The sequence below is a fragment of the Phoxinus phoxinus genome, assembly GCF_949152265.1.
Source record: "Phoxinus phoxinus genome assembly, chromosome: 6".
Lineage (NCBI taxonomy): Eukaryota > Metazoa > Chordata > Actinopteri > Cypriniformes > Leuciscidae > Phoxinus > Phoxinus phoxinus.
The window spans coordinates 9,394,622-9,416,988 of NC_136881.1; the positions used below are offsets into that span (position 1 = coordinate 9,394,622).

Below are 22,367 nucleotides of genomic sequence, written 5' to 3' on the forward strand. Positions count from 1 at the left end.
TAAGATTTTTTTAAGCCACTACAACGCCTCTCATAATGGGAGTGGGGGAACGGATTCCGACAGCTGTTTTTTTTTACAGGGGGAACAGAATCCGCAACCCAGTCTCACGGCAGTTCGTGAAATAGTCACGAAATTTAATCTATTGATTCGTGTTCATGGACACGAATTGCCCCATTTTTTCGTGTCACTCGGCACGACTTTCAATCTAATGTATTTCAATGGGACTTATTTTTCGTGCCTACACCACGTTTTTCTTTCGAGAGCACAGTATTGTTTTTTCTCAATTGTTATTCATTTTGCAAACTTTAAGAGCTACATTACTCTAATCAAGAGATTTTAATCCTCGTTTTTATTGCTTTATATTCGTTAGGCTACTCAACATTAATCTATTTATTCGTGTCCAAGGGCACAAATATCCTTCTTTTTTTTCGTGTCACTCCGCACGACTTTCAATGTATTTCAATGGGACACGTATTTTTCGTGCCTGCACCATGTCTTTCTTCCGAGAGCACACTATTTTTTTTTACAATTGTTATTCATTTTGTAAACTTTAAGGGCTACATTACTCACTCAACATTTAATCAGGAGATTTGAATCCTTGTTGTATTGCTTTCTAATCGGTAGGCGACTCAACACGAATTGATTCGTGTCCTAGGCACGAATTTCCTTCTTTTTTTTCGTGCCACACAACACGACTTTCAATATAATGTATTTCAATGGGACGTATTTTCCGTGCCTGCACCACGTTTTTCTTTGCAACTTAGGCTATGCCGTTTGGTCATTTCCCCCCTCACGTCCAAAGCCGACGTTGAGGGTACCCCCATTCGTCACTTGACAACGGAGAGGGTCGTCCGATAGATTTGAGAAATCCCTCATCTTTGAATTTTGAACTTTAATTATTTAACACTAACTCTTTTTCCTTTCTTTTTTATATAATTTAATACATTAAAATTACACAATTACAGGACGGTATATTTTCTATATGCTTAAAACATTCATTAATTTAGGTGGGATATTTGATAATTTTCGATCACATATTGTAATTTCCCCCTCACGTCCATAACGTCGAGGGTAGCTAGCTGAAACCCTTTTCTAATTCGGTAATATCACGATTTTTCCTCTCTTTTTAATATAATTTTGGACTACATTAAAACGACATAATTGCAGGACTGCATATTTGCTGTAGGCTTAAAACATGCCTTCATTTATTGTGGGATATTTTATAATTGTCGATGGTATTTCAATTTGCAATGGCTTAATTATAGTGAGCCTACTTTGTTGTTTTTTTGTTTTTTTTTGCGCCAAAAAAAGGAAAAAAAGAATAGCCTACTTTTATAGAACTTTCATCTCAATACTGATTATGAAGTTGTAATAAATTAATTATATAGCCTACTGCAGAAATGTTTATATTACTTTATATGGACATATCCTTTGGCAAAGAGATGGATGCATTCTGGGAAGTGATATGTGTTTAAATGTAATGGCTACATACTCGTGTTTCCTTCACTTGGACATTTGCTGACCCCTTTAAAATTTTGAGCACGGATATAAAATATTAAGACTGTACTTTTTAATTATGATTGATATTTTGGCGCAATATTGTGCAACACGTCACTGTGTGTGCGACCATCGCAGAAACCATTGCCCAGCGCGATTCCACCACGGTAAGTCGCTTACAACAGTCTAATAAGCAAGATGAATTCATAAGCATTATTTACACATCCAAAATTAATAAAATTACGATGTTATTATAAAAAAACATGTTCTAGTCCTAGATATAGGTTCTATATATATATATATATATATATATATATATATATATATATATATATATATATATATATATATATTAATAAAAATGAATTAAAAAAAAAATGTTACGCGACTTTTAACAGTAGCACAGGAAATAGGAACAACGTGATATGTATTTATTTATCCTAAGCATTTATAAGAAAATGGGAATCACTCACTATTAGGGTACACTTTTTAAATCTTATATCAACATAACACTACATAATTAACATTTTCTGTTGTTCTCCCTGCAGATCCTGTAAAACATATCACCTGTCTAACCTATCCGAACCTCATTGTCAAAAACCCAAAGGCACTTTTAAGAGCCAACCTCTATCTCTTCATTTTCTATATCTTACATCCTCTCTGTTCTCACTGTATCTATATTTCTGTCCATCTCTTCAATCTTTATCTATCTCACGGTCTGTATCTATTGCTCTTTCTTTCCTCCCTGTCTGTCTTTGTCTACTTGTCTGTCTTACCCATCTTTGTCAGCCTGTCTGTTTGTATCTGACTGTCTGTCTGTATCTGACTGTATTTGACTGTTTGCTATAATGCCAGGGGGGTCTACAAAAAAGATCTGCCCCTTTTGTCAGGGAATAATATTTTGTGCTCAAAGAATCTGCTCACACTGTAAGAAGGAGCAGCCTCTCAAGCAGCGCCTCAAGAAGAAGCTTCAGAGGTTTGATGAGAAGCGAGAGGAATGGGTGGTTGGTCGTAAGAAAAACCACAACACTGCATCCATCAAGGATGAAGCCACTATCATGGTACGTACAATTTCATACATGACAGTAAACGATCATCTAGGAAGTACATTCAGTGGTACCATTTGTTATTGAGCATGCCAGCGCAAGATCAGAAAGGCATTATTTTTTGCCAATATAGATAAATTTGAATATTTTTTTCCCCAATGATACTTTGTCCTCCCTGTGTCATCAGAATCAATTTAAAAGTATAATTTAACTATCAACTTTGAAGGCACACGTAATTGTGATTTGTAGTTTTTATTTTAGTGGTGGTAATACAACCATAAAGTTATCACATCTTCACCGTAATACATCACATACCTAAATGATCTACCAGAGCAAAATTTTAACACACAGCAAATATAATTGAAACTCAGGAATTCTTGAGTTCATAACATATACAGGCATGCATTATGAAGGAATTACAGGTGCAATTTAATAATCAAACTTTCTTATCGAGTGGATGAGAAATAACACATGAACTGCATTCATACTGTAATTTAAATTAATATTCTTAGTTATTTTTTATGTTGTTTTTCTATTACTTTAAACAGCAAACACACAATTTTGTCATTGCAGCTTGAGAAACTCCATGCCATTGGCTACAAACCTGTTCTGCTACTCGGAAAGGAGAACAAAAAAAAAGAAATTAAGTGCGAAATATTAACGCCTCGCTGCACACTCTCCACCTTTGCCCAGGACTACCTACAGAAGATAGGTTCATTTTATGAATACCTTTGTGAAGGTGAGATGCATGCACTGTATCTTAAAGTCACAGTTCACAACTTGTGTTGAGAACGCAAAACATTTTATTAATGTTTAAATCTTAAAGGAATGGCTCACCTCTAAAATTCACCTCTGCTGCTGAATGCTTGTATGATCATAGTCTACTCTATGTGACGTCTCTACCAACACATTTAATGTAGACGCAAATGGGTAGAAAAACATAAAAATTCACACCTGGCAATTGATTATGGGAATTGAAGTAAACTGTTTTAAAACAGTAGTTTCCTGCAACTGCAGATGTAGACATGTAGATTCTAAGTGTATTGAGCCCTGTTTGTATTAATAGCATGCAGCACACTGGTCTACAATGGGATTTGGCACCCAGAGTTAAGTGCATTCAAGCATATACTGTCAACTTTAGAATTATGTTTGGTATGTTTTTGTAGGAGCCATATTTCATATCGGTTTTCAGCCCACATACAACCATATTTTTTAATGTTTAGGCACACTGACCACAGCATTTTTTGTAGTGACATACTAATTGAACACATTACATTAGCAAAGACCCGTTTTGGTCACTGGGTCAATTAATTAAATGACGATGAATCTATACTCATTGAAACAATATCGAGGACAGTGCTAAAATGTAGATCATTAACGGAAATAACACAGAGAAAAAGAAAACCATCAAATTTTTGCTGGATACACCACAAACTTACACTGCTACTAACTTTGAGGCATAAAGCCCAAAGTTTTTTAGCGCACACAGTCTAGTCTTAACTGAATTGTTTGACCCAGACTGTAAACAAACATTATACTTGTCATTTTTTTCAATAGATATTATGAGCACTCTGGGTTTTATTTTCCTGACTTAAAGATATATTGGTTATCGTCATAGAAAATCAATCAAATATATTACAGATATCTAATACATCCAGTAGACTCTCAATAGTTCTCCTGCAATCAAAAGTGCCTTCAAATCTGGTTGGGGAAAATTTGGTACACATTTACCTAACAGTTAAAACAGGTACAGATCAAGCTTATGGTTAACCTCTATGTTTTAAATAAGCAAAACACAATACTTGTTAACTTGCACAGGATGGACCCAGGATTCCAGTGGCAATGAGGATCAGCTGATTACTCTGCAGCTCACACCCTGCGAGGCGAGCCCCACAGGGGGGCAAGTGGAGCAGCCAGAATGCACGGAGGGGCAAGTGGAGCAGCCAGAATCCACGGAGGGGCAAGTGGAGCAGCCGGAATTCACGGAGGGGCAAGTGGAGCAGCCGGAATTCACGGAGGGGCAAGTGGAGCAGCCGGAATTCACGGAGGGGCAAGTGGAGCAGCCGGAATTCACGGAGGGGCAAGTGGAGCAGCCGGAATTCACGGAGGGGCAAGTGGAGCAGCCGGAATCCACGGAGGGGCAAGTGGAGCAGCCGGAATTCACGGAGGGGCAAGTGGAGCAGCCGGAATCCACGGAGGGGCAAGTGGAGCAGCCAGAATCCACGGAGGGGCAAGTGGAGCAGCCAGAATCCACGGAGGGGCAAGTGGAGCAGCCGGAATCCACGGAGGGGCAAGTGGAGCAGCCAGAATCCACGGAGGGGCAAGTGGAGCAGCCAGAATCCACGGAGGGGCAAGTGGAGCAGCCAGAATCCACGGAGGGGCAAGTGGAGCAGCCAGAATCCACGGAGGGGCAAGGTAATTAGAACAAATTTAAAGAGTTACAGTTTATATTTGTAAAGGCCAAAAGTGTTTGACCCATGGGTTACCTTAACTTTACTTGACTTCCTGTGTTTTTCCCCCATAGAGCTTGATGCAGGTCAGGGCTCTTTTCAACGAAATGAACTCAAACACACCATGCTATAACTTTTTTGCTGCTTGAAAAAGTAAAACTCACTAGGTGATGATACACAGGGCAACTTTTTGAGCAATGTTGCTGGGCAATCTTGCCGAGTGATTGTTCCTTGGGCACTTTCACATTGAAAATGGGCAACACATTTCTATCTGGATAATTTAGATGGGTTGTGGGCCCTGTGTCTCATCACCTACAGGGTTCTCATTTTCAATGGATAATCTTCTAGAAAAGTTGATCTGATATTACATAATTAGATAGATGATAGGTCTATCTGTTTCTGTACTAGGGCTGTTGGAAGTAATTTTGTGAGTCCATTATAAATCTAAAAGTAAAATAAGTACTACTAATCAAACCCTGAAATTACTAGGCCAAATTTTATTATTAAAGATATTAGGATAATTCAAATATTCAAAATAATTGGGAATGTCAGTCTCCCATGAACAGGATCAGCGCTTGTTAAAAACAAATTTGGATTATCACAAACAGGATGGACATAAATGAGAAAATGAAACACGTGGAGTTAATGGAGCAACCTTAATTAAATCGCAATAAGAATGCATGTACTTTACACCTATTAATACATGTACTGCCACACTTGTGCGATGTTGTGATCTTCAAGAATTTTAAATAATAAGTTAAATATTGATTTGGTATACAAGTTTTTTTTTTTTCTCCAAACCCACAGCTGTCTTCACAGATTCAGCCAGGGGCACAGTCGCAAGTCGAAAAAAAAAAAAGTCAGGTATGTAAATAATGTTTGTCCGTCCTTCGGATGAGACGTTAAACTGAGGTCCTGACTCTCTGTGGTCATTAAAAATGGGTGTCCTTCGAAAAAGTAGGGTGCGGTGGGGTGTAGGGTTGTAACCCCAGCATCCTGGCCAAATTTGCCCATTGGCCCCTGTCCATCATGGCCCCCTAATCATCCCCATACACTGATTGGCTTCATCACTGTCTCCTCTCCACCAGTAAGCTGGTGTGTGGTGGATGCTGCACATTGTTGGTGGTTGAGGAGATCCCCCCTTCAATGTAAAGCTCTTTGAGTACCCAGAAAAGCGCTATATAAATGTAATGAATTATTATTATTATTAGGGTAATTATTGGTGGTTCTGATAACTGTTACCATAGCTTGGTAACTATGAAACTCATTAGTCAAGCAGATTCTCTAATAAGTAAATTAATTACTTAAATAGAATTTAAAGGGGACCTATTATACTAATTTCCAGTTCTATATTTGTATTCTGATACTCCACTAGAGTAGCTTTGCATGATCCTAAAAAAGTCCTTATTTATCTTAAACTGGTCCTTTATGCAGACCCTATCTGAAACAGGTCATTTTAGATGGAGTATTCTAAAAGCCTACTATGATTACTATTTTCCAATGAGCCTGCATGTGATGTAAAATCTGGAGCCAAATTAAACAGCGTGTTTGCACACACATTAACTGAGAGGATGGTCTTTTCTCATATTTCAGGGGTGTCTAGACATACCAGGGACACATATTTATGTTGAAAAGACATTAAAAAGTGCATTCTGTCTAATTATTGTAAATGTGTTTTGTTTTTTTTCTGAGTGGATATATGACTGGACTGTAATCTTATATCCCACAGGGGGACCAAGGCATATGCCTGAAAGGAAAAGGCCACAAAAGAGTAAGTGCATGTAAATGCAATGATTCATACTTTGCTAAACATTGCAACTTAACCCCTGTTAATTCGCTTTAGTTCAATTGCTTATTTTTTTAAACTACTACAACAGACAATTTCCGGTAGTCACAATTTTATTTATTTAATGAATTATTTAGCAAACGCTTTTATCCAAAGTGACTTACAAATAAATACAATATTTACAATACAAACAGTCAAATCAACAACAGGGCAACAATACTGTATGTAAATGTCATGACCAGTCCAGCTAGTCCAGCGTAGCACACATAACCATGATTATTCATAATAGATATAGAATAGGAATTAGTATTATTGAGATTATTACAATTGACAAGCTATAAAATCCAACAGGCTTAATTAGTCAAATTTGACCAAAATGCATTGCCAAGTAGTAGAAGTAGCAGCAGTGTTCTTAGTTGTGAGCTGTGGCTTAGCAGTAGTATGGTTATTCAAGCAAGCATACCACATTGGAACCGAGAGTAATTTGGTTCCATGATACATGTTTTGATTAGTGATAAACATCACTTGTCATCCTTGCAAGTCTGGTCACTACTTAAGTATTCATAGTTGTTTTATTTTGTTTCTAATCTAACTATCTAAAAAATATTTGAAATGTGTTTTTGATGTTCACAGATTGCTCCTACCATACTCGCCTAGAGGCTTTCCCCATCAGGAGTGTATTAAGAGAAAGAGTGAGAAAGGTTAGACAGTCATAAAGGAACTGCAGAGTGTAGGCAGTATGCAGTGTAATATAGGATTTAGAAACTTCCGTGTGTTTTGGCAAATACATATTATACATACCATAATTGTTAGGTTGATACTTTTTATGTGTTCAGTCTTTTTGAATTACAGTTAATGAAGGAGTGTCTTCTGAAAATCAGTGAAACTCAATGCCTATAATCAGACATAATAGCCTTATGCTAAGAATGGATTTTATTTTTTGTCTTTTCTTACATTAGGGCAAAGCAGAAATGCTGGTTGACTGGGAGCCCTGTCCAGTATGGTATGTCTTATTCTGTTCTTCTGCTTTATGAATTAATGCATTCATTATTTATTTACTTAAACTTTATTTTTTTGCTACAATTTTTTTATTAATCTGTTCTGTTTCAGATTAAACAAGCCTTTTAAACAAGTGTAAAGCACACATCATTACCGAACATATCAGTATAACAGTTTCATTTTCCATCTATGAAGGACCACCACCATTAATGCATGCATGAAGGTGGTGGTCCTTCATAGACGGAAAATGAAGCTTATACTTATAAAAGACATGTTCGGTAATGTTTTAAGTTTATTGGAAACCCCAACCAGTAACAGAAAAAAAATCCCTTCTGTTTTTAGTGGTGAGCAGTGGGCCCATTCCTGGCAGCCAAAGGATTCACTCCAAAATAATGAAAATAAATAAAATGTATGTTTTGAACTCCATTTTGGTTTCAGCCTATTTATTAAATTGTTTCTGTGCTGCATTTGAAGTTATATCTCATCTTTCTGTAGTAATGAAAAGGGGAACATCTCCAAGAATATGACCTGGAGTTTAATTTTGAAAGGGAATGTACTAGAAATGTACTCAATCCAACTGAATTTTCTTTTTCAGATGTTATTCAAAAGCATGTTTCATATTTCATGATTATAAATTGCACTGTTATTTTATTACAGTTGACGTGTAATTTGATTTCATGTTCTGTTTTCTGTGCTTTAAAAAAAATAAGACTGTCCTTCTTTATACTCGCACATTATATCATATCTTTTACATTGTCTCTCTCACTCTCTTCTACTCCAAACTCATCAGCTAACTGGGTGTTTTATGTCTTAAACCAAATGTAATTTCATCTTAACCCTCTTGAACCAATCGTGTCATACAGTAGGTCCCTCCACTGTGGTCATCAGGAGAAGAGCTCCACATTCATCTAGATCTCAGCATTGCTACTCACCCCTTCACCACCACCAGTGTCGGCTCCATGTAGGGGATATCCCTTTTCATATCATGCATTTCTCTTAAAAGAATGTCTTGGTGTGGTCCAATTGCCAAAGACTATAGTTTCAATTTGTTATGCACCTTGTCAATAAATTTGTTTGATCATTCTTTAAGTCTCTAGTGAGTAATTAAGCAATAAATAAGCATTTGGAATATTTTCACTTATATTTTTGTGAAAGAACACAAATACACTACAATAACACTTGCAAAAGATGATCATTTTTGTTTTTACTTTTCCATACATAAATTTAATTCAAAACAATATGAGGATGAAGTGGTTGAGACAAAAGGAACAGACTACATTGAGCATATTTATATGTGAAATTTGTTTAACTTTACAAGTGGATTCTTTTTTAATTAAAATGTAGGTAAAATTTAGATATTCGAATTATCCATATATAATTTAATCAGGGCTCTCACGTTTTTATAAAAAAAATTGGAGTGAGGTTACATTTGTTAGGAGAGGAGCCACTCACATATTTGAAACAGTGGCCCCAAGTTTTTGCTTGCAGTTCAATTGTATCTATTGTTCTTGACCAGCACAAACTATAGCAATTGGTCAATCTGATTAACAGACTAATTGATCCAAATAAAATATATGATTTTATCTTCTAGAACTGAACAGTTTTTGTCACTAGTTAAAAAGCCAAATATTGATTTATTGAGAAGGTCTTGATCTGGAGAGTAGCCTATTTCACACATTTTGTAATTCTTTAATATTATGATATTGTTTGTATACTTATTGCATCTAATGCTGACATATTTATAAGTGGCAGTTTATTACATTCATCAGTTGGTAAAACAAACATTTGCAGGCCATAATTAAATAAATAAACATAATGTTAAATAAAACTTTTTTTTTTTAAGTCGCTCTTTGAAGGGTAACATAACTCCCGCCGACAATCTTGAATTCATGTCTATTGTAGCCTACCAGCTAAAACCACAGATTTGAAGTCTTGGCGATTTATTTTTTCATCCTAATCATATATAAGTATAGCATAATGTATGTTTCGGCTGTATAATGTATGTTTTTTAATATAGAATAGTAAAGACATATAACATTTATAACATTATTCCTGGTCGGGAAACCAGAAGAACTACAAGTATGGTGACTGATTTGTACACTTTGTAAGAAGTTCAATGGCGCGTCTCTCGTGGGAATTGTAGTTTATACAGTTTTTTCCCCCAACTGCTTACACACAAAATCTTTTTTATGTCACACGATTTTTTTAAACCTCTCACTCAAAGTGCAAAACTGCACACCACATCTACAAAAACAATAAACTATTTCTCAGCCTTTGACTCAGTTTTCAATTGCATAAAACACTTTTTTTCAAAACACTAGGCTACACACAATTTTGTGTGTGCAGTTTTGGGAAAGTTTTGAAAAAAGGTGACATAGTTTTGAAAATGTGTGCAAGCAGTTGGAAAAAAACTGTAAATAGTGTACATTGGAGACGGCCCTGATGGTTGTTCTACAACTACAATAACAGTCAAATATACTTAATGACCTGATAGCCTCGCGATTTTTTTTCATCTTGATCATTTAAATATAGTATAATGTATGTTTCAACTGTAGGAGATTGTTGATATAATACACTCACCTAAAGGATTATTAGGAACACCATAATACTGTGTTTGACCCCCTTTTGCCTTCAGAACTGCCTTGATTCTACGTGGCATTGATTCAACAAGGTGCTAAAGGAATTTTTTAGAAATGTTGGCCAATATTGATAGGATAGCATATTGCAGTTGCTGCAGATTTGTCGGCTGCACATCCATGATGCAAATCTCCCGTTCCACCACATCCCAAAGGTGATCTGGATGGAGATCTGGTGACTGTGGAGGCTATTTGAGTACAGTGAACTCATTGTCATGTTCAAGAAACCAGTCTCAGATGATTCACACTTTATGACATGGTGCATTATCCTGCTGGAAGTAGCCATCAGAAGATTGGTACACTGTGGTCATAAAGGGATGGACATGGTCAGCAACAATACTCAGGTTGGCTGTGGCGTTGACACAATGCTCAATTGGTACTAATGGGCCCAAAGTGTGCCAAGAAAACATCCCCCACACCATTACACCACCACCACTACCACCAGCCTGCACAGTGGTAACAATGCATGATGGATCCATGTTCTCATTCTGTTTACGCCAAATTCTGAATCTACCATCTGAATGTCTCAACAGAAATCGAGACTCATCAGACCAGGCAACATTTTTCCAGTATTCAACTGTCCAATTTTGGTGAGCTCGTGCAAATTGTAGCCTCTTTTTCCTATTTGTAGTGGAGATGAGTGGGGCCCGGTGGGGTCTTCTGCTGTTGTAGTCCATCCGCCTCAAGGTTGTGCGTGTTGTGGCTTCACAAATGCTTTGCTGCATACCTCGGTTGTAAGCTAAAATTGTATAACCCTAAAACTAACCCTACTCTGGAAACTGGAAGAACTTCAAGTATGGAAGCTGATTTGTACGCTTAGTAACAAGTTCAATGGCACGTCTCTACAGGGGGGAGCGTGCCTATGTTCCCACAGCCCTATGTTCCCGCAGCCCTAAGTGCCCACAGCTCTTTGTTCCCACAGAGGGTTAGGGTTACCCTAACCCTAAACCTAACCCTAACTAGCTGTAGCATAACATAGCTGTAACATAGAGCTGTGGGAACATAGGGATAACCCCAACTAGGGAGCTGGCACAAATCTCATCTGAGACTGCTTGTCTCTTTGCCCTTTCCCTTTCTCCTCCCCCTCTCATCTTATCCGTTTCATCGATCTGTTGAAGGTTCTGATTGCTGTGTGATCAGTTTTGACTCTTTGTGTAGTGCTTTCTAAATTACAACATTGTGTAGGCAATGATAAATGGATAATGTGTAAAGTTTTGCAGTGAAAGTTTAACAAATCTGACTCATGTGTCAACACTGGGGAGTAGTGTTTATAGTTTGGGGGAAAGGGTGTGCTTTTTGATAAACGGTGTTGTGTTTTTGAAATTTGAGTTCAAATCCATAGTTATAGTGTTTCAGCAATCGAGAAAAACTGTAACATATACACCTAACAGATAAACATTACTTATTATGATAGATCTTGTTTAATTACAAACAAGGTTGATTGTTTGAAAATAAGTAAAAAGACATGCATTAAAGTAATTAATTAATAATGCAGTTTGATGTTAAACAGTTTATCTGTAAACAAGATTCCATAGTGTGATGTTTTTATCAACTATAAAAATTTAAAATATTGTTTTTCAATAAAGTATGAAAAAGTAAAAACAAAATATTCATCTTTGGAAATACTTTATTTCTTGTCTTTCACACAAATGGCTTGTTATTTGTCAAACAAGCCATAAGGCTGTATTTAAAAACATTGGACTGTGAGGTTAAGTTCACTTGCAAAAAGCTCCAGCAGAACAAAGAATTAAGTCATCTGTCAACTGTAATAATATACAATATAAATTATAATCATAAAATAAAAAACGGTGTATTTTTCTGTTACATACTATAATGCATCTTTGCAGTAAATAATATAAAGTTACACAACAGTTATATACACTCAATCAAGTAGTGATCCATAGGCAGCCTCCTCTGGGGAAAAACAAAATGTCATAGACTGACACAGACACTGCTGCTGCACCACAGAATAAGTGAATATTAAGAAATGCAATCAAGAATGAGTTTTTACATTAAGGCCTAAATGTGATAGATTATAGATAAATTGTCATGAGGTCACCAAGGTCATCATGTGCTTACAAGATTTCATGGCAATCTGCCCAATTAGACAATATTCAATTTTACATTCTGGTCTAATGATTGTGCTACAGGGAATGTCATAAGGTCAACATGACATGATTCATTGCTCAGCAAATTACAGAAATCGGTTCATAACATTTGTTGTATGCAAGTCAAAAGTTTAGCCTAACGTTGGTGCAAAAGGAAAGGTCACAGGGTCACCACAATTAAGGGGAGTCTCTCTTAAAAGAGTATACACTACCCTAATATCATTTAAGCCCAGTAATTACATCTGGAAATATCATACATGCAAAGTTTACATTTTTGGATAATATTGGTGCACCTATACTGAGAGGTTTGTGCATTTTCAATGAACTGTGCAATGTGCTTACTAAATTGCTTGTAAAATCTAAAGACACAGTTTGAATTTTCAACAAGATTTTGATGTGGTTCATCAATCAGCATACTAATAATACACAGATATAGGGCAAGTCCATTTCCTTCAACATAGTCCTTCGTGCAGCTTCCATCTGGGGAAATACAGAAAAACAAGAAAGCAAGAATTAGGATAAGAGGATGAATTTCAGCTGTTTTAGAATAAGTAAGGTGTGTAAAGCATTAATAAAATACACAAATGAATTATTAAGAATAACAGTAAGAGGGGGTTATTCCAAAAAACAAACAAACAAACATACATAATAATAAATAAATTACCTAAATTGTGTTTTCCTCTTCATCCTCACTGGTGTCTGGACTACTGAGGCCACTTTGATCTTCCTCTTCAACATGTAGAAGGACAGAGGCCTCAGGACCTAAGGCAGTCTTGTACTGTTGGAGGACCACTTGGAACCTTTCTGACACCTCTGACAGTCTTCTTCTTAAGAGACAGCAAAGTCCCTCATTTCCCTGGTCTACGTCTCAAAATACAAACGAGATTACATTAAAGACAAACTATATTAAAGGTTGCATCAGTGATTTCAGGCCCAAACATAAATTATCACATTCATCTAATCTTTCCTAACGATCCGCTAGCTGACCGCCCCATAAGTAAAAAAAAAACGCCCCGTCAAAAAACGTGTCTCTGTAGGCAGCCTAGGCTCTGAGATCTGCACACAAAAACAATTGCGCTTACCACAACTTAAAACCAAAATAAATAGTGTTCCAACCAATCACCGACAGGGGTGGGTGTTGTGAGGTTTTCGCGTGCAGCCGTCATAGGCAGCCGTGCACGAGCGCAAAACCTCACAACACCCGCCATGATTGGTTGGAACACTATGTATTTTGGTTTTGAGTTGTGGTAAGCGCAATTGTTTTTGTGTGCAGATCTCAGAGGCTGCCTATAGAGACGCGTTTTTTTGACGGCTTGCTTATGGGGCGGTCAGCTAGCGGATCGTTAGGAAAGATTAGATGAATGTGATAATTTATGTTTGGACCTGAAATCACTGATACAACCTTTAAGATTGCTTCATAAGGCCAAATAACTTAAATGGAGTAAAAAAGATATCACCAATTCAAATCTTCAAATCAAAGCAGGATGATTGGCATTTTTATGTGTACCGCTGACATGGGACCAGGCTAGCTTCTGTATAAAACAACTTTTATGTATATCCCAAAGGACCACGGCAAAGAGAGCCATAACCGTACTACTCCATCCAAGTTCTGTGACTGATGTGTTTTGTTGTATGTTTTTAACACATTAGATGGACAGGGTTTTAATTAAACTTACCCTCCTCAGCCAACTTGTTCTTGAGAAGCATTGCCAGGCTCTGCAACCACGTGCAGTGTTGTGCCATCTCCAAAACCAAAACTCTTGTTTCCTCATGCAGTCGCCTTGTTAACATCACTTGGTCGTGCACTCGTTTCTTGATTGAAATGTTTGCTAAGAATCAATAACAGTTATATGTATACATGAGACAATCTTGCATAATCACTACAAACATTGACTTTTTTTATCAAATTGATACATAAGAAAACTGAAAATACACCATTAAACTAAATTAATATTACAACACTCAATATGTAACATGCATGCCTTAGTTCAGTATACTCTATAAAGCAGAACTGTAAATAAATTCCTGTGAAGCATCTAAAAACAGACATACCACTGCCATGAACCTCCCACGGCCATATTTGAGACACAGTGCTCTCTCCAGTTAGGGAATGCTCCACCACAGCTACGTCAATGGTTGTTGCAGAGTCTAGTACAAGATCATTGTATTTCTGTATCTCCTGAAGAAGGAGTTTTTTGTCTTCTGCCAGCTTCCTTCGAAGGCGATGGCGAAACTTGCTGCTGTCTAGAAAGACATGAAGTACAGAGGCAGAGGTTTTTGACAGAACTCTTCAACAAGAAAAAAATTATAGCACCAAAAAATTGAAAAGCAAAGCTTCAGTTATTGAAGTATGTGAAAATTATAATGTAGACTGACATGGGAAACAAATTGTCCAGTGTGTAGCATTTTTGGGGGAATCTATTTGCAGGAATAACTAACACACACTTTTCATGATTGCCTGAAAATAATAATTGTGCATTAATTCATTTAGAATGGGCAGTTTTTTATCTAAATACACTCCCCTTCCACGGAGGTCGCTATGTTGCACCTCCATGTTCCTACAGTAGCCCACAACGGACAAAAAAAACACTGGGTTTAGATAGTACCTCTCACATTTTCTCGTCGGCTACCGTAGCTTGGAAAGATAGAGGTGAGGGAAGCTGGTTGCAATCGTCAAACCTTACTGATAGATACCACTAAATCCTACAGACTGGTCATTTAAAGAACAGAATTCAATGATTGAGCTGAACTGTGCTACTACATTATTTGCTAATTCCATGTTGGTGGAGTAGGATGCATACAGTAGCCTGAATTTATCCACCTAATATATTATATAGTTATACCATTCTGACGGTAGAGGGTTTGCTTCCGGTGCCTCACACTAAGGTAGAGCCCCTCAATCGATTGCTGCATTCCTCTGTGTGTTGTGCCTTGACTGGCATGAGATGTATCAGGTGTCTCTGTAGAAGATATAGTGAAAGCAAATTCACTGTTAAAACAACACAGAACCGTTTCTCTGTTTGAATTTTAATCCAACTTATTTAAACTTTGTATGTGCACTTCCTGCAGGGAACTGGAATATACTAATAAACCTGACATACATGTGGAATCACATTAGATGATGATCCGCCTACTATTTTTTGCTGCTCTTTAATATCAAACATAAAATTTAGATTGTAGAAAGGGATGTTTGTTGTTTCTTTTATCTGGTCATGCTTACCACCAGCTGCCCATTCCTTTACATCAGATAGCCACTGTGACACCACTTCATCTGTGCAATCTAGCTCTGTTTTTTGGTCAGCTAGCCTTGCAGTCTCATCATGGAGTCTCTGACAAGTCTGATGAACAGTGTTATACAATAATCAGGATTAAAACTTTGTATGATTAACAACAGGCCAAGTAAACACAACAAAAGGACACACAAAACAATTAATATGAGACTTACCTTCACATATCTTGTGGAAAGTGCCTGATGTAAAGAGAGATTTTTTTTCTCGTTCCACCCCATTGCATGCAATGTAAGCATGTCCACCCGTGCTGTTGAAAGCAAATAATGAGGTTATGATGATCAATCTAAAAAAAAGTATACACGAATATTGCAAACTCCGATCACCTGCTTTGGACATATATTTGGTCGTCAGGGCACAACGTGAGAGGTAGCTGTTCACTTGCTCCACCTCCTCACCAGCGGTTGTCCCTGCTCCTTCCTGGTTCCTGCCACTCCAATTAATCTGTTAGTAAAGGGTGGAAGAAATTCAATTTAATTTAATTTATACAGCCCAATATCACAAACCAAAATTTGCATCAAAGGGCATTACATTCCATGCAAGAAATGGTTATGCAAAAAGACAAGATAATATAGTGTAGCTTAACTTATATTTCATATCATTAATGTGCTTGTAAATATTACAAATGTACATATGATGCCAAAATATTATACACACCTCACACTTAGTAGCATGGGCTCGAGCATGCATTACACTGAGAAAGGGTTTCATAGTGGTCAATTCCTGAAGAGCAGGAAGGACACTAGCAACTTTCTCCAGGTATGGCCAGTATTTGCATGCCACGTCCATTGCGAAGAATTGTGCCTTGGCTGGCATGAGCTCCCTTTGAAGGTACAGAGGGTAGGCAAATATCTCCCCCCTGTACATATTAAGGGCTTTCAAAAGGAACCCATGGCGACATACAGCAACCTCCATCCCCTCTTCATCCAATTTTGAAGCCCTCCTTGAAGTTTCCCTCGCTGCTGTCCACTGGGAGTCCCCACATGTGCCTCTTCCCTGTGTCTATGACACACATAACAAACACGACAAATCAAATAAAAGCAATGGCGGCATTCAATATATGGCATTTATTCTCTCAATTTGATTTTGTAATTGGTAGGCAAGAGTAATTGAAGTGGGGGTTACGTTTATTATTGTAACAACTATTTTGTCAACTTGCATTTTTCACTGCTTTCTGTATGGTGTCAACAAATCTAGACACCGCACTGTCTTCAGCCACAAAGAGCCCCTCAAAAAAGCCAGGATCATCAGAGCTGAGGAAGAAAGAAAAATAGAAAATCCATTCATGAAATATATGAAGTAAGAAAATAAATCAATAAAAAGACTGGAAGAAAGATCACCTTCCGTTTCGGCGAAAGCGATATAGCTTTCTGTTTCCATCTGCTGAAACAGCCAACATTTCCGGCGTGCAGGCTGGGCAAGTGAAAGGAGCACTACAGCAGAGCTGGTCTTCCTCAAATGATGCATACGAAAGCTCTAAGAAGCTGCGCTGCAATGCATCGCCGTTGATAGGTCCAGACTGGAAAATATATAGAATGAAATAGTATTTTGATATTGTCTGCTTATGGAATTTTTTTTTATAAAATGGTAATAACATTTACACTTACTCTTCCTCCACACTTAGTGCGATGTTCCAGCAGCTTTGCGAAGGCTTGTCTGGAGAATCCCGGAGAGATGATCTTGAGTTCCTGGAGGGAGCTCAAGACGTCCAGTGTATAAAGTGTGGAATTGGTGATGGAGGCTGGCCAATATCCACTTCTTAGGAGGTCTTTAAAGTCAGGGGTCCACTGCTGCTGGCATGTTTGACATTCATACAGTGGCTGATGCAAGTCAAAACGCCCTTGGAACCAAAAAAATAATTAAAAATATAATACACATTTACCACATACTTAATTTTACAACACTTAGTTCATTATGCACATTGTGAATGGTTGAGAGACATTGCACAAGTTCCACAGCACACTAGTGTGAAAAACATAAAATCTACAATATATATATATATATATATATATATTTTACCATTGATGGTAATTAAAATCACTGGTTTGCCTGGTAACACAGTAAAGTTTGTGCCTCCACAGGAGCAGTCTGGCACCTTCACAGTTGGCAAAATGCAAGCTGGCAAAAAGAAGGAAAACCAATTATTTAGATTATCTATAACTGTCTGCAGACACACATTGAACAGCAAAATTAAAGCTTTCATGAGAACGTACCTTGCTCATGGGTGCAATATCCATCTTCCCCTTTAATGATGCATGTGGTCGGAGGAATGGCTTCAAAAAAACCACGAATCACGCATTCCCTGTTGTGGAGTGGCTGTTTTTTGTGATGCAATACATCACAGTCCCCACAGAACCACTCCTCAGGAAGACACTCTCTGCACCTAAGGAGAAAATAAAACAATATTATAATATAATACATTATTACAGGTGAATAACTCATATAAAGTACTGTACACTATATTTAAGCTATTTCACTTTTACTAGGTTTGATTTTATTGTATAGGATTGCATAGTGCCTCAGTGTTTAGCACTGTCACCTCACAGCAAGAAGGTCCTAGATGTACTTTTCTCATTAATGTGTTTTTCATCTGGGTATCTAAGTCTTCTCCCATCCCAAAAGACATGCATCTTAGCCTATAAAGCAGGGCACTCAGCAAACCTACCCTGGGTAATTGAAGTTTGGTATTAATGAAAACCAACCTAATAACAGCAGGCTCGTTGCAAAGGCAACACAGGGGATGACCAACAGCCTCTTTTGAAATAAGGCATTTTAGGTGGTATGGTCTTGCTTCTTTCCAGCGCTCAGAGGCTTTCTGCTGCCGAAAAGACCATGATGATGCAGAGCTACTTTGAGGCTGAGCAGCAGAAGAACATGACGCCAAAATATCAGAGAGCCTCTCCATATTTTTTTCTGTAAAGAAAATCCAAAAATAAAGCGGTAAGGGATCATTTACTGTAGATAAGGAACAATTAAAAGTCAACTGATCAGTATTAGAATGAACACTTTTTTTTATACTGTACACATGCATAAATTAATTCATCACTGTGAATTACCAAATTCCTCTTGATGATTTAGTTTTGTTGAGGTTGCAGTAAGTGGAACCTCCACACTGGATGACAGGGAGCACTCAACCGTGGGGTATGTGGCTGTAAAACAGCACATAGAAGAATTAGAACAAGTTAGGCTATCACACTCTATTCTTGTTCTTCTTTTCAAACTATATACTAAACAATTTATGAAATCAGACATATTTTTGTTAGGTAGTTGGTAGTGTCTTCTACATTAGTGTCACTGAAAGGTTTATCTACTTTTTAATGTCTTTTTAGATATTTGAATATTTTAAACTCTAAATAAACAATTACATTGTTCTAATTTGAGTTGGTCCAACATTGTCATAGTAAATTCCTACAAATGTCAAATAATCCAGATATAACCTGTAGCGGAGGCTTGGCGTCGCCCTCCTCGCCTCCCCCTCGGCTTACCACGTCCTACAGAGTCTCTTTTAGAGGTGTGTGGAGGGTCTCGTACACGTTTCCTCTCATCAGCTGCTTTCTGTGTATTGGAGTGAATATTTCTTGTAAGACTGATGTTGATAAAAGTACGGTAACCAAAAGGCAGGTAACTTGTGAAAGGAAAACACAACATAGTGTGTTAGTAAGGTGTTGAACAGCTTAAATGAGCCTTGGAATAGATTCTCCAAGTCTCTGTAACTCAGAGGGATGGAACTGCATATACTATTATTATTATTATTATATTCCCTTATTAACACATGTCACAGAGCATGGTAGGATGCATCATGCAATATACCTGTATTCAATCTTCTGCACTCATCATTCTTACATATTCCTCATCACGTTTTACTTTAATTTGTTATGTTTGTTATAAAATGATTGAGGTGTACAAAAACTCTAACCTTGGCTTCAGCTAGAATGTGTTCATGTTTCAGCTCCAGAGCCATGCGTCTCCCCTCTTGGTAGTGGGGATCCTTTGAATCAAGTTTGTGCTTGGTGGCCATTGCAATGCAGTCAGACACAGACAGACAGTCAGATACAGACAGACGGACAGTCAGATACAGACAGACAGACAGATACAAACAGACAGGCTGACAAAGATGGGTAAGACAGACAAGTAGACAAAGACAGACAGGGAGGAAAGAAAGAGCAATAGATACAGACCGTGAGATAGATAAAGATTGAAGAGATGGACAGAAATATAGATACAGTGAGAACAGAGAGGATGTAAGATATAGAAAATGAAGAGATAGAGGTTGGCTCTTAAAAGTGCCTTTGGGTTTTTGACAATGAGGTTCGGATAGGTTAGACAGGTGATATGTTTTACAGGATCTGCAGGGAGAACAACAGAAAATGTTAATTATGTAGTGTTATGTTGATATAAGATTTAAAAAGTGTACCCTAATAGTGAGTGATTCCCATTTTCTTATAAATGCTTAGGATAAATAAATACATATCACGTTGTTCCTATTTCCTGTGCTACTGTTAAAAGTCGCGTAACATTTTTTTTTTAATTCATTTTTATTAATATATATATATATATATATATATATATATATATATATATATATATATATATATATAGAACCTATATCTAGGACTAGAACATGTTTTTTTATAATAACATCGTAATTTTATTAATTTTGGATGTGTAAATAATGCTTATGAATTCATCTTGCTTATTAGACTGTTGTAAGCGACTTACCGTGGTGGAATCGCGCTGGGCAATGGTTTCTGCGATGGTCGCACACACAGTGACGTGTTGCACAATATTGCGCCAAAATATCAATCATAATTAAAAAGTACAGTCTTAATATTTTATATCCGTGCTCAAAATTTTAAAGGGGTCAGCAAATGTCCAAGTGAAGGAAACACGAGTATGTAGCCATTACATTTAAACACATATCACTTCCCAGAATGCATCCATCTCTTTGCCAAAGGATATGTCCATATAAAGTAATATAAACATTTCTGCAGTAGGCTATATAATTAATTTATTACAACTTCATAATCAGTATTGAGATGAAAGTTCTATAAAAGTAGGCTATTCTTTTTTTCCTTTTTTTGGCGCAAAAAACAAACAAAAAAACAACAAAGTAGGCTCACTATAATTAAGCCATTGCAAATTGAAATACCATCGACAATTATAAAATATCCCACAATAAATGAAGGCATGTTTTAAGCCTACAGCAAATATGCAGTCCTGCAATTATGTCGTTTTAATGTAGTCCAAAATTATATTAAAAAGAGAGGAAAAATCGTGATATTACCGAATTAGAAAAGGGTTTCAGCTAGCTACCCTCGACGTTATGGACGTGAGGGGGAAATTACAATATGTGATCGAAAATTATCAAATATCCCACCTAAATTAATGAATGTTTTAAGCATATAGAAAATATACCGTCCTGTAATTGTGTAATTTTAATGTATTAAATTATATAAAAAAGAAAGGAAAAAGAGTTAGTGTTAAATAATTAAAGTTCAAAATTCAAAGATGAGGGATTTCTCAAATCTATCGGACGACCCTCTCCGTTGTCAAGTGACGAATGGGGGTACCCTCAACGTCGGCTTTGGACGTGAGGGGGGAAATGACCAAACGGCATAGCCTATGTTGCAAAGAAAAACGTGGTGCAGGCACGGAAAATACGTCCCATTGAAATACATTATATTGAAAGTCGTGTTGTGTGGCACGAAAAAAAAGAAGGAAATTCGTGCCTAGGACACGAATCAATTCGTGTTGAGTCGCCTACCGATTAGAAAGCAATACAACAAGGATTCAAATCTCCTGATTAAATGTTGAGTGAGTAATGTAGCCCTTAAAGTTTACAAAATGAATAACAATTGTAAAAAAAAATAGTGTGCTCTCGGAAGAAAGACATGGTGCAGGCACGAAAAATACGTGTCCCATTGAAATACATTGAAAGTCGTGCGGAGTGACACGAAAAAAAAGAAGGATATTTGTGCCCTTGGACACGAATAAATAGATTAATGTTGAGTAGCCTAACGAATATAAAGCAATAAAAACGAGGATTAAAATCTCTTGATTAGAGTAATGTAGCTCTTAAAGTTTGCAAAATGAATAACAATTGAGAAAAAACAATACTGTGCTCTCGAAAGAAAAACGTGGTGTAGGCACGAAAAATACGTCCCATTGAAATACATTAGATTGAAAGTCGTGCCGAGTGACACGAAAAAATGGGGCAATTCGTGTCCATGAACACGAATCAATAGATTAAATTTCGTGACTATTTCACGAACTGCCGTGAGACTGGGTTGGAATCCGACGGCCAAAAAACAGCCGTCGAAATCCGTTCCCCCTGCATTTTTTACACAAGGAGGATCTTCTAATATCTATCAAAGTGCTTTGAATTCCAAGGTTGCCACAGCCTAGTGGTCCAGACATTAAGAGCTGAAGATTTTTAGGTGACACAAGTTCAAGTCCCGGCTCGCTGGCTTTTTTTTATCCAATATTTTCCTTTCACAATAAAAGGAAAAAACTCGAAAATATATTTCTTTAAACTGGTGCCAGGTAAGCTCCATCCCC

The 22,367-nt window shown here is 37.2% G+C and overlaps 2 protein-coding genes across 5 annotated transcripts; one reads left to right on the forward strand and one right to left on the reverse strand.

Moving 5' to 3' along the window:
• Nucleotides 1-233: 233 nt before the first annotated feature.
• Nucleotides 234-8,867, forward strand: LOC307001005 (uncharacterized protein). 3 transcript variants are annotated; one of them, XM_079617092.1, is made up of 9 exons: nucleotides 234-2,558; nucleotides 3,117-3,282; nucleotides 4,362-4,958; nucleotides 5,801-5,857; nucleotides 6,723-6,764; nucleotides 7,413-7,480; nucleotides 7,739-7,782; nucleotides 8,121-8,187; nucleotides 8,642-8,867. In XM_079617092.1, the coding sequence occupies exons 1-8, from the start codon at nucleotides 2,346-2,348 to the stop codon at nucleotides 8,182-8,184; spliced, it is 1,251 nt and encodes a 416-aa protein (XP_079473218.1). In that variant the 5' UTR covers nucleotides 234-2,345; the 3' UTR covers nucleotides 8,185-8,187; nucleotides 8,642-8,867. The 3 variants fall into 3 exon arrangements, with proteins under 3 accessions (XP_079473218.1, XP_079473217.1, XP_079473219.1); XM_079617091.1 differs by having other exon boundaries at nucleotides 234-1,664; nucleotides 2,046-2,558; nucleotides 8,121-8,867; XM_079617093.1 differs by lacking the exon at nucleotides 8,121-8,187.
• A 3,233-nt stretch (nucleotides 8,868-12,100) lies between these two features.
• Nucleotides 12,101-22,097, reverse strand: LOC306999842 (uncharacterized protein). Of its 2 annotated transcripts, XM_079614871.1 has the most exons (19): nucleotides 20,529-22,097; nucleotides 19,726-20,155; nucleotides 19,247-19,364; nucleotides 18,866-18,958; nucleotides 18,512-18,722; nucleotides 18,023-18,192; nucleotides 17,829-17,927; nucleotides 17,417-17,649; nucleotides 17,150-17,328; nucleotides 16,969-17,062; nucleotides 16,467-16,811; nucleotides 16,136-16,253; nucleotides 15,968-16,059; nucleotides 15,743-15,860; nucleotides 15,366-15,482; nucleotides 14,575-14,766; nucleotides 14,199-14,351; nucleotides 13,187-13,389; nucleotides 12,101-13,002 (listed from the first exon to the last, which is right to left on the reverse strand). In XM_079614871.1, exons 2-18 carry the CDS (start codon nucleotides 19,825-19,827, stop codon nucleotides 13,187-13,189), a joined length of 2,637 nt encoding a protein of 878 aa, XP_079470997.1. In that variant the 5' UTR covers nucleotides 19,828-20,155; nucleotides 20,529-22,097; the 3' UTR covers nucleotides 12,101-13,002. The 2 variants fall into 2 exon arrangements, with proteins under 2 accessions (XP_079470997.1, XP_079470998.1); XM_079614872.1 differs by having other exon boundaries at nucleotides 13,187-13,383; nucleotides 19,726-22,097.
• Nucleotides 22,098-22,367: the final 270 nt, after the last annotated feature.